We start from the raw sequence: 12,500 nt of genomic DNA on the forward strand, positions 1-12,500 counted from the left end.
AGTCGACGCCGAGAAAATCAACGACAACTTGAAAGACGGGATGAAAGAAATGGAAGTAGCTGAAACTACAAGTGTCTCTGAAACACAACACGAGGAAACCATCAACCGTCTGAGCTTTCTTAACTTTAAAGACGTCTCGAACGTCTTCAGACTCGGTCCTTCAAAGGAGCGAGACTCATCCAACGCCTTCAAAATAAAAGCTTCTTCAAAGGAGCGAGACCACAAGGGCGTCACAGCGGAGGAAGTCTCATCCAACGCCTTCAAAATAAAAGCTTCTTCAAAGGAGCGAGACCACAAGGGCGTCACAGCGGAGGAAGTCTCATCCAATGCCTTCAAAATAAAAGCTTCTTCAATGGAGCCAGACTCATCCAATGCCTTCAAAATAAAAGCTTCTTCAAAGGAGCGAGACAATGAGGGCGTCACGGCAAAGGAAGACTTATCCAACGCCTTCAAAATAAAAGCTTCTTCAGACGTCTTCACACTCAATCCTTCAAAGGAGCGAGACAACAAGGGCGTCACGGCGGAGGAAGACTCATCCAACGCCTTCAAAATAAAAGCTGAAAGAACCGACGGACCCTTTTTACTAAGTCTGTTCAGAAAGACTTCTCAGAAAGTAGAGAGCGGTGCAGAAGATAAAAAGATAATCTCAGAGACGAGCGAGCAAACGAAGGAAGAAATAGATGCTAGTTTTAAAGGAAATGTCTTAAAACAGAATGAAGAGACAGTCGACGCCGAGAAAATCAACGACAACTTGAAAGACGGGATGAAAGAAATGGAAGTAGCTGAAACTACAAGTGTCTCTGAAACACAACACGAGGAAACCATCAACCGTCTGAGCTTTCTTAACTTTAAAGACGTCTCGAACGTCTTCAGACTCGGTCCTTCAAAGGAGCGAGACCACAAGGGCGTCACGGCGAAGGAAGACTCATCCAACACCTTCAAAATAAAAGCTGAAAGAACCGAAGAACCCTTTGTACTAAGTCTGTTCAGAAAGACTCCTCAGAAAGTAGAGAGCAGTGCAGAAAATGAAAGTATAATCTCAGAGATCAGCCAGTTTGCTGGTTTTAAAGGAAACGTCTCGGAGCAAAACGAAGAGACAGTCGACGCTGAGAAAATCAACGACAACCTGAAAGACGGGATGAATGAAGTGGAAGTAAATGAAATTACAAGTCTCTCTGAGACACAACACCGTGAGGAGATGATTCCTACATCACAGGCAGGTAAGATCAGTCTTTTTCACCGTAAAACTTACAGATTATCCATCAGAGATTTGAACAACTTTACGTCACAGCTTCGCAGTGGTGTAGTCTACGTCAGTCATTCCCAAACTGTGGTTCATGGACCACTAGTGGTCCATGAGGGAACTGCAGGTGGTCCGTGGAAAAGCAAAATACAATATAAAATAAGTTTTTAACCTTCATTTTACCAGGGAATTCCCATAAAAATGTAAGAATATGTACAGTCATGTGAAAAAATTAGGACACCCATGCTAAAGTTGAATAAAAAGAGGAATAAAAAAATCATCTTTTGCAAATTGATCTTAATGCCTTAATTAAAAAAATGAGGAAAAATCCAATCTTTAAGGACACCAATTTTCTTTGTGAATGAATGTATCGTAACCCTAACCCTAACCCTAACCCTTGATATAAAATTTAAATTTAAATTAAATTGTCAAGATATACTATATATATAGCTATATATATATATATATATTACTAAAAAAGGCTAGGTTTTGAAATTGTGACTACATCCAAATGTTCTTATTACTGTATAGATTTAAAACTCCATTGCTATGGCAATAAGCCTGTTTTTCAAATAAACCTGATTATGCCCTTGGGTGCTTGATTAAATAAATAAATGAAATATGTGTGGCAGCCGTTGAAGTAAACTTTCTTTTAACGAGCCTGTTGTACTGATGCAATGACCAGTTATAGTTTTAGTGCTACTAGGCCTATTATTTAAGAGGTGCAGATTAATTCAGGTAGGACTGTGTGTTGACATATTTTATTATGTGTATTATGAGGTGGTCCGCAAAAATTCTTGATTACAAATAGTGGGCCACACACACAAAAAGTTTGAAAACCCCTGGTCTACGTGAGACGCAGGTATACGGAGTATACCCACTAGGAAAGGTCAAGGATTTCAGTATACTCTCTTACAAAAACGCAAAGGATACCATTACGTAACGAGGATTGTTTTGTGAGAGAATTTTCACACTTACGTTCATACATTCACCCAGGAAGGAGGAAGGCTAAAAAATGCCTTTCTCCTAAATCACTCGCGTCTAAAGTTGAAGATCAGTCACTGTCACTCTGTTACTTAAGCTTCTGTAACTCAATGCTAGGTAACAGCCGAGGGTTAAGTATTGTTCTGTATATCAACTCTACAGCTGAGCAGAGATATGAGAGTGACGAGTCGAGTGAGACAGCAGACGACGAGCGGATGAACAAAGAAGAACCAGAACGAGAAGAAAAGCCATCAGAGACTCTTCCTCCGCAGCTGCTGTCCTCTGAGATCAAATTCTTCCGTCTGAGAGACTCAAACATAGACGACATGAGGTAAGTCCAACCACAGGTAACGCTTTCCAGAGAGAACCGTTCGGTATACGTCACCTAAACCCAACTGTCCCGTTTTTCTTTACCTAAACCCAACCGTCCCGTTCTTCTTTACCTAAACCCAACCGTCCAGTTCTTCTTTACCTAAACCCAACTGTCCTGTTCTTCTTTACCTAAACCCAACTGTCCCGTTGTTCTTTACCTAAACCCAACCGTCCAGTTCTTCTTTACCTAAACCCAACTGTCCTGTTCTTCTTTACCTAAACCCAACTGTCCCGTTCTTCTTTACCTAAACCCAACCGTCCCGTTCTTCTTTACCTAAACCCAACCGTCCCGTTCTTCTATACCTAAACCCAACCGTCCCGTTCTTCCTTACCTAAACCCAACCGTCCAGTTCTTCTTTACCTAAACCCAACTGTCCCATTCTTCTTTACCTAAACCCAACCGTCCCGTTCTTCTATACCTAAACCCAACCGTCCCGTTCTTCTTTACCTAAACCCAACCGTCCCGTTCTTCTATACCTAAACCCAACCGTCCCGTTCTTCTTTACCTAAACCCAACCGTCCCATTCTTCTATACCTAAACCCAACCGTCCCGTTCTTCTTTTCCTAAACCCAACCGTCCCGTTCTTCTATACCTAAACCCAACCGTCCCGTTTTTCTATACCTAAACCCAACTGTCCCATTCTTCTATACCTAAACCCAACCGTCCCGTTCTTCTATACCTAAACCCAACCGTCCCGTTCTTCTATACCTAAACCCAACCGTCCCGTTCTTGTATACCTAAACCCAACCGTCCCGTTCTTCCTTACCTAAACCCAACCGTCCCGTTCTTGTATACCTAAACCCAACCGTCCCGTTCTTCTATACCTAAACCCAACCGTCCCGTTCTTCTTTTCCTAAACCCAACCGTCCCGTTCTTCTATACCTAAACCCAACCGTCCCGTTCTTCCTTACCTAAACCCAACCGTCCCGTTCTTCTTTACCTAAACCCAACCGTCCCGTTCTTCTTTACCTAAACCCAACCGTCCCGTTCTTCTTTACCTGAACCCAACCGTCCCGTTCTTCTTTACCTGAACCCAACCGTCCCGTTCTTCTTTACCTAAACCCAACCGTCCCGTTCTTCTTTATCTAAACCCAACCGTCCAGTTCTTCTATACCTAAACCCAACCGTCCCGTTCTTCTATACCTAAACCCAACTGTCCCGTTCTTCTTTACCTAAACCCAACTGTCCCGTTCTTCTTTACCTAAACCCAACTGTCCCGTTCTTCTTTACCTAAACCCAACCGTCCCGTTCTTCTTTACCTAAACCCAACCGTCCCGTTCTTCTTTACCTAAACCCAACCGTCCCGTTCTTCTTTACCTGAACCCAACCGTCCCGTTCTTCTTTACCTGAACCCAACCGTCCCGTTCTTCTTTACCTAAACCCAACCGTCCCGTTCTTCTTTATCTAAACCCAACCGTCCAGTTCTTCTATACCTAAACCCAACCGTCCCGTTCTTCTATACCTAAACCCAACTGTCCCGTTCTTCTTTACCTAAACCCAACTGTCCCGTTCTTCTCTTCCTAAACCCAACCGTCCCGTTCTTCTTTATCTTTACAGCCAATGTTGGACCCAACATTGGGACCTTGTGTCCAAGTATCTCCTGTATGATGTTATTTCTGTTCCTGCAGGGGTCGGCCAGGAGGAAACTCGTGGTCGGTGAAGAACTGTAAGTTCACACAGATCTGCTTCACATCTTAGACAGAACATTGTTCTCATGTTTAGAGACTGTGCCAGTTAACCCTTCTGGTGTCTTCCCGTCGACCACGCAACCTTTTAGTTTTTCTGGGTCCAAATTTAAAATGAAAACCGTAAGACTCTCTCTTTTTGACGTTCTCTTATCAAGTATGATCTTCAAATGCCAAATTCAATGTGAGTAGTGAAGTGATTATTTAACTAGTGAAAAGCGTTGTAGGGAACCATCCACGTTATTTTTTTTTTGACAATTTGGTTGAAAGAAAACCCAAATTTTCTGATATAGAAACTTTTTGAAAATGGGTCAAATGTGACCCGAGGACAACAGGAGGATTCTGAGTTTCTTTTTGGCGCTTTCAGATAATTTATTGTCATTTTTGAAGCTTTTTTCAACAATTTTTTCAATTTTTTTCAGCGTTTTTTTAAGTCATAGAATGTTCTTTCGACCATTTTGAAACTTCTTTTGGCGTTTTCAGCGTTTTTTTCAACGTTTTTTGCTGCTTTTGGCAGAAATTAGTTTTCTTTCAAATCATCAAAATGATTTGATGAATTTCTGAATGGACTCGTGTTTCCGTACTTTATCTGACCTTTGACCCCGACTCTGCCAGTTAAATGAGTTTCTTTTTTGACGCATTTTTTAAACCTTTTTTTAACGCGGTTGACACTTTTTTCCCCAGCGATTTCAGCAGGGTTTTTGAAGTTTTTGGTGCTTTCGGTGCATTACAGTAGCTTGAACTCCCCATTGGCTGGGCTCAATCTGAGGGGTGGGATCAACGGTTGTCTTTCAAATTCCCTCTGCACGCGATAGGATAGCTCTACAACCAATCAGAACAACGCTAGCTGATAGATTAAACTTTAAACTCTGAACACATCTTCCTTGTTTAAGAATGACTTCAGAGCCGTTCTTTGTTCTTTTCTCAAAGAAAAGCTGAACTCCAAGTCTTCCAGAGTCACGGCCAAAGCCGAATCCAAAGACCGCTGTTCACCAGCAGCAGCAGCCATCTTCTTTGTTTTCAAGTAGTAGGGAATTCACGCGGAACCGTCGCAACTCTGCCGTCGTTATGTTAAGGCCCGCCCACCGACTCTATACACGATGTGATTGGCATGACTAGAATTTGGTTTTTCCAGCTTGCAAGCCAACGGAGAGTTGCTAGACGTAGATTTCTAGGCTATCGACCACGTATTTGTGAATACAAATAACTGAAGTAAAAGTTCGCCAGAAGCAGCAGCCCATAAGCCCCGCCCACCTACTCTATACATGATGTGATTGGCCTGACCAGAGTTTGGTTTTTCCAGCTCGCAAGCCAACATAGAGTTGCTAGATGGACCCTGGCTGCAAATTACATTTGCTGCCGCTATAGGGTGGTCTAGATTTCTAAGCTAGTCTTACGGAGCATTTCTTTGAGTATTTTGGTCGCTTTTTAATGACTAATGTTTCCACTTTGTCCCCCAGTTGCCTGTTATCTGACCTTCGACCCCAACACTGCCAACTCAGAGCTGCGTCTGAGCGACAGCAACCGGACGGTGACTCGAGCGTGGACGGAGCTGTGGCCGCCGGAGCACCCGGACCGCTTCCAGCGCTGCCCACAGGTCCTGTGCCGGGAGGGGCTGCTGGACTCGGCGTACTGGGAGGCGGAGTGGAGCGGCGGCGCCGACATCGGCATCGCCTACAACGACATCTACAGAGACGGAGACGCGGCACGCTGCCTGCTGGGACACAACGAGCGCTCCTGGAGTCTGGAGTGCTCGGAGGGAAGCTACACGCCTTGCCACGCTAACCGGAGATTCAGGGCTGCGGCGCCACGACCCTTCGCACGAAGGGTCGGCGTGCACCTGGACTGGTCCGCGGGCGCTCTGTCCTTCTACTGCGTCTCGCAGGACGCCATGGTGCACCTTCACACCTTCAGAGACACCTTCACCGAGCCGCTGTACCCGGCGTTCTGGGTATGGGCGTACGACGGCTCCGTGTCGCTGAGCCAGGTGGAGTTAGACTGGGAACGGCTGCTGCAGTGAACCGCACAGACATGTGACTGCTAACGGAGTGATCTCTGCTAGAGGAGTGACACCATTCTCCAAATCCACCGTTCCATCTGACTTTAATGTGTGTGTATTGTAAAGTAATGTGTGGCTGACCTGTAGCTGGGTCTCTTGACTCCCTCGGGCCTCCTGTAGCTCCTTCTCCAGCTGTTCCAGACGAGCAACACGTATCTGCACAGACACACACATACACACATACAGACACACACAGACACACACACAGACACACACAGACACACACACACACACACACACACACACACAAACACACACACACACACACACACACACACAGACACACACACACACACACACACACACACACACAGACACACACACACACACACACACACACACACACACACACACATACACACACACACACACACACACACAGACACACACACACACACACACACACACACAGACACACACACACAGACACACACACACACACACACACACAGACACACACACACACACATACACACACACACACAGACACACACACACACACACACACACACACACACACACACACACACACGCACACACACACACAGACACACACACACACACACACACACAGACACACAGACACACACACACACACACACATACAGTTCAGACATGTCCAGATGTTTCCACCAACCAGCTGTCTGCGTTTCATCCCATCAACAACTCAACTATTAATAAAGTTATATTTATATTATTTTAATGTGTCTCTGATGACGTAATACATTCCTTAAAATATTCCCACAAAAAAATTCTCAATTTGTTTTCTAAAACTTGGGCTTTTTTTCTCCTAATCGTCCAACATTTTATCTTCACACATTCCGACTTTTTTTTCTCAAAATGTTTAAACTTTTTTCGGTGTAAGCGAGTGTCCAATCAGCCGCCTCGCTCTCTCCTGCGTCCTCTGAACCAATCAGCCGCCTCGCTCTCACCTGCGTCCTCTGAACCAATCAGCCGCCTCGCTCTCACCTGCGTTCTCTGAACCATCTCGTCGCTGGTGCCGAAGCGTTCCTCCATCACGGATCGGACCTGCTGCGCCTCGAACTCCAGCTGCTGCCGGATCAGATCCATCTGCAGAGAAAACTACAACACCACACAGGAAACAGGAAACGGGTCAGCACTAGGGCGGGGCATCACCAGTGATTTCCTGAATCGATTTGATTTGATTCATTATGGATTCCATTAGGGATAGTTCAGATAAAATAGCAGTTTATCTTGGATATGAAAGACGTGTGTGTGTGTGTGTGTGTGTGTGTGTGTGTGTGTGTGTGTGTGTGTGTGCGTGCGGTATGTGTGTGTGTGTGTGTATCTGCGTGTATGTGCGTGCATGTGTATATGTGTGTGTATGTGTGTGTGTATGTGCGGTATGTGTATATGCGCGTGCGTGTATCTGTGCGACGTGTGCGTGCATGTGTATGTATGTGTGTGTGTGTGTATCATGTGTGCGTGCATGTGTGTCTATGGTTGTGTGTATCTGTGCGTGCGTGCGGTATGTGTGTGTATGTATGTGCGTGTGTGTGTATGTGTGTGTGTGCGTGCGGTATGTGTGTGTGTGTATGTGCGTGTGTGTGTATGTGTGTGTGTGCGTGCGGTATGTGTGTGTGTGTATGTGCGTGTATCTGTGCGTGCGTGCATGTGTATATGTGTGTGTGTATGTGTGCGTGCGTGTGTGTCTATTTTTGTGTGTATATGTGTGTGCGTGCGGTATATGTGTGTGTGTGTATTCGTGCATGTATCTGTGCGTGCATGTGTATGTATGTGTATGTGTGTGTGTCATGTGTGCGTGCATGTGTGTCTATGTTTGTGTGTATGTGTGTGTGCGTGCGTGCCGTATATGTGTGTGTGTGTGTATATGTGTGTGTGTGTGTGTGTGTGTGTGTGTGTGTGTGTGTGTGTATATATGTGTGTATACGCGCATGTGTGCGTGTTCTCACCGTGTCGATGCGAGGAAGTTGAGCCAGTCTCTGTGACAGCGCCTCCAGCTGGCTGAAGTACCAGCAGCGCTCCCTCTCCTCGCGGTCGATCTCCCCGAGCAGCAGGTTCCTGCAGACGGCCACGCACACGTTAACGCCAACAAAACCCTAAATATCTAAACATATTGTTGAGGTAGCCTCTTAAAGGGCAGTGACAGGGTAAATAAAAGTACTGATTATTTACATGGACTCTGGTGGGTTTAACATGAAACAGCCCTGAAATCACCATCATCGCCAAACTACACCAGACTCCATGTAAATAATCAGTACTTTTATCATCGTACAACACACTTCATTCAAAGTGGACAAAAACTAAATTAAACTATCAAAAGCCGTCTTGGTTCATCTTTCCACTGTTCCAACAATCACCACTCTGGTTTGGTTGAAATAAACCCTTAATTCACCCACTTACATGTGGGAATATGCTGGCTCTATACACGCTAAAAGTCCTGATTATTTACATGGAGTCTGGTGGAAATATGCTGGCTCTATACACGCTAAAAGTCCTGATTATTTACATGGAGTCTGGTGGAAATATGCTGGCTCTATACACGCTAAAAGTCCTGATTATTTACATGGAGTCTGGTGTAGTTTGGTGATTGTGATTTCGTGGCTGTTTCATGTTAAACTAAAAGGATCTTAGTCTTTAACTAAAAGGTCTATCTCTGTAGGGATCCATCCCATAATGTTGTCTGATACTTAGAATAATAAACCTTTCCTTACTTCTTTTCCTTTTGTCCTTATTCCCTTCCTTCCCTCTCTCCCTTCTTCCCTTTCCTCTCTCCCTTTCTTTCTCCCTTCCTTCCTTCCATTTCCTCTTTAATAATAATAATAATATATTTATATCCCACCTCTCCTTGTACAGTTCCTCTTGGTGATGGTCGCTCATCCGTCCGTCCGCTCCGCTGATCACAGCTGTTTTAGGCGGCGCTCCGTCCAGGAAGTGATGCGGCATCATGGCGGCAGCGGCCTCGGCCCCGGACGCCGTGCTCAGACGGGACGGCGCTCTGCTGGGAGGCTCCGCCCCCCCCAGGCTGTCCGCCAGCAGCCGCAGGTTGTGAGGCTGATGCTTCAGCTCATAGTAGTTAGTCAGGTCCATGTGGAGCTCTGAGGAAACATCCCATAATATACATATATACATATAATAAAGGTCCTTCCTTCCTTCCTTCCTTCCTCCCTCCCTTCCTCCCTCCCTTCCTCCCTCCCTCCCTCCCTCCCTCCCTCCCTTCCCTCCCTCCCTCCCTTCCTCCCTTCCCTTCATCCTTCCCTCCCTCTCTCCACAATCAGAATAATTCCTGTAATCTCATCATCAGCTGCTGCAGTTAAACCAAATTAAAGGAAATTTAATTCCAGACAAACTGACGAATAAATTAACTGTTTAACTGGACGAGTCATAACGAGGCAGAGCAGCTGCAGCCAATCAGGTCGATTCATTAACGATCGGTCCCCAGCGGACGCTCACACTGACATCCATTAGTCCAGAACCAGAACTACTACTCCCTCCCTCCATCACTCCCTCCCTCCACTTCTCCACTACAGCCCATACTAGCAGTATGGCACTGGTGAGAGGCGCCGAATGCTTCCACTCCATCAAGCATTCTCTTGTCTTGGTGTGTGACTGTCAAAGACACTGATTAAAGCACATATCCTGACTGGAGATGACTGTATGAGCAAAGTGGGGATCCTGTCCAATACTTAGCCAAGTTTGGAGAGGCAGACACCTTGACAGAGCAAGATGCAGCGTTTGCTGAGAAGTACTTGGTGCGTGTCTGGGCTGGGGCCAGGTCAACTACAACAGCTATCTGTCCGTCCACACCGCGGCCGACTTGATCTTCTAAAGATACAGGAAGTCATTCATTTTCAATGGAAGCTGCTTCTCTCAGCTGCAAGGAGCGGCAGATCTGTCGGCGTCACGTTTTGGGCGTTTTGAGCGACCAGAGCGTCAATCAGAAAGTTGAAAGTAGGTCAACTTTATGGTAATGAGCTATGACGCGGTTCAGCGGCAACCAATCAGAATATAGACGTCCTTCACGCTGGCTGATCCCAGAAAAACATACGATGTAAACTTTGGTTCCTACCAAAACATTAGTTCAGAGAAAAAGGAGGAGAAGCTCATCATGGCCGTTGCTGGGTTCCCTATCATTTATGATATTTGCGTATAGGGACCAGTTAACGTTACCTGCCGGTCACATGGTCTCTAAACAGTCCGCTCACGGTGAAGTCCTGCACGGATCAACAGCTGGCGGCTGCTCGCTCTGCCTGCACGCTGCTGCGGTTCAGCGGCTAACGAGCGAGCTAACTGCTAACAGACACCGCTGCGACCAACAACCAATACACATTCTGTCATTATATATGTCATTTATAAAAGGTTTCTAGTGTCAGTGTATTGGCCGTGCAGTGGCTGCTTGATCTTTTTCCATGATGAACATAGAATGCTGCTACGTCAGAGCGGCCAAAGCCTCAAACAGCTTCCCCGGACTTTCTGACCAGCGTCCTCGACCGGGCGGCCAGAGCTTCTTTGCAGCTCAAGTCGGCGGCGGTGTGGACGGACAGTAAGACATTTGATGACTTCAGGGTAGAAATCTACACAAGTGGAAGTGCTGGAATTGATGCTCTCCCTCCCACAAGTAGTGGGATCAGAGGCCACATCCAATGAGGGGCTTTTCTCATTCATACGGCATGCCACTTGCTTGCAACAGCCAAGGACCCCAAAGCAAGACTAGAGCCAATGGAACATGGATAGAAGGAGCTCTTTGGCACACTCCTGCCATCACAATGTCTGAAGCCCTTACCACCAAGTCTGCTCAAAGTATGTAAGTGTGCAGGCAAGTGTGACAATCGCCCGATGTGGCTGTCATGCTGCTGTAGTTTCATGCACCGTATTCTGCCATGGAAAAATGGAAAAATCATCCTGTAAAAACCCATCCCACTAACATGCATGCACACATCCAGTACACTTCGAGAGAAATCAGACTATATGGTGCACTTTTAGTTAATTTGGTATGATGTAATTTGTATCACTTTTACTGCTAGATAATTTTATTTTATATCATTGTACTAACACCCAATTAAAATACAAGTTCAAAGGGGATGTTTATAATTATGTTTCTTCTCTTCATGTCTTGTTATAATTAAAAAAAATCATTGTGGAAAAAAATACAATAAAAAGTGACTATAAAGAAAATACACAAAGTTATTGTAAAATCAATTAAGCTTAGGGTTAGGGTTAGGGTTAGGGTTAGGGCTAGCAGGGCGAGCTAGCTACAGGCAGGACAGAGACAGGGTAGGTGAATTTAAACAATGTCTGAGTTGAAAACGCATCTTTTTGTCACGTAAGGGCCCTGCTCATGTTGCGCAGACATTTTAATTGCATTTTGTGTCTGTTAAGAGGCACAAAGGCCGTGTTAGCTCAGTGGACGCTAGTATACGTAGCTGCAGCTACTCCTTGTTGACCACACCGATTCAGCTCGAGTTTTTTCAAACGAAAGTACCAGCATAGTTATAGCGATCAAGATTAACGTAAAAATTGGCCGGAATTCTCCTTTATAACAGTGATTGGACATTAGGACAGTGTAAAGCAGTGATTGGGACCTTTGAGTTGGTGCAGCACGTCGCTCCGTCCCGACGAGGCCAGAGTTCCCGCCTCCTGCTCCAGTTTACTCTGCAGCTGCTTCAACACCTCCTGCATCACCAGACAGAGACAGAGACACACATTTACAGACTGGAAGGGACACCTGAACGCCTCATTCATTCATTCAGACCAAGGGGGTCAGCTTCTCCTCGGACCGCGAACCTCCTACGGCGCCATTTTGATGCTACCAAGCCATCACCTCCCGTTAGCATCCCATTGACTGCCATTCATTTTGGCGTCACTTTGTCAGAGAATAACTTTAGATCTGAAGAGTTTAAAGACTCTATTTGTCCGTTGTTTATTTCTAAAGAAACACGACAATGTATAAAAGGCTCCATTACCTTGTACCTCACGTTATGGCTCCGTAGCAGACGTTTTTATAAAAATAGGCTAACGATTGGGTCATAACCACGAGACTTACTGTCTCATAGTAGAGGAATTACCGTATAGTACAGGAGAAGCTCTCAGGCAGTTTGGACTTCCATTAGCTGTTTAAGTTTAATTACTAATGTTAACTATCATTTTAGTGATCAATAATTAGCCTGTGTCTAT

The 12,500-nt window shown here is 45.5% G+C and overlaps 2 protein-coding genes across 2 annotated transcripts in view; one reads left to right on the forward strand and one right to left on the reverse strand.

Annotated features, from left to right (window-relative positions):
- Positions 1–6,404, forward strand: part of LOC118496220 (titin homolog) — an 8,597-nt gene extending 2,193 nt beyond the window's left edge. The window contains exons 1-2 of the mRNA XM_036007045.1: positions 1–1,220; positions 5,746–6,404. The exon at positions 1–1,220 is cut by the window's left edge and continues 2,193 nt beyond it. Coding sequence (XP_035862938.1) covers positions 1–1,220; positions 5,746–6,305 — 1,780 coding nt within the window. The 3' untranslated portion in view covers positions 6,306–6,404. The remainder of the gene's footprint in view (positions 1,221–5,745) is intronic.
- Positions 1–12,500, reverse strand: part of apc2 (APC regulator of WNT signaling pathway 2) — a 45,822-nt gene that overhangs the window by 23,136 nt on the left and 10,186 nt on the right. The window contains exons 3-7 of the mRNA XM_031322891.2: positions 11,909–11,999; positions 9,169–9,424; positions 8,279–8,387; positions 7,314–7,427; positions 6,426–6,500 (exon numbers count right to left, since the gene is read on the reverse strand). Of these exons, the coding sequence (XP_031178751.2) occupies positions 6,426–6,500; positions 7,314–7,427; positions 8,279–8,387; positions 9,169–9,424; positions 11,909–11,999 (645 nt within the window). The remainder of the gene's footprint in view (positions 1–6,425; positions 6,501–7,313; positions 7,428–8,278; positions 8,388–9,168; positions 9,425–11,908; positions 12,000–12,500) is intronic.

The sequence above is a fragment of the Sander lucioperca genome, chromosome 11, assembly GCF_008315115.2.
Source record: "Sander lucioperca isolate FBNREF2018 chromosome 11, SLUC_FBN_1.2, whole genome shotgun sequence".
NCBI classification, from domain to species: domain Eukaryota; kingdom Metazoa; phylum Chordata; class Actinopteri; order Perciformes; family Percidae; genus Sander; species Sander lucioperca.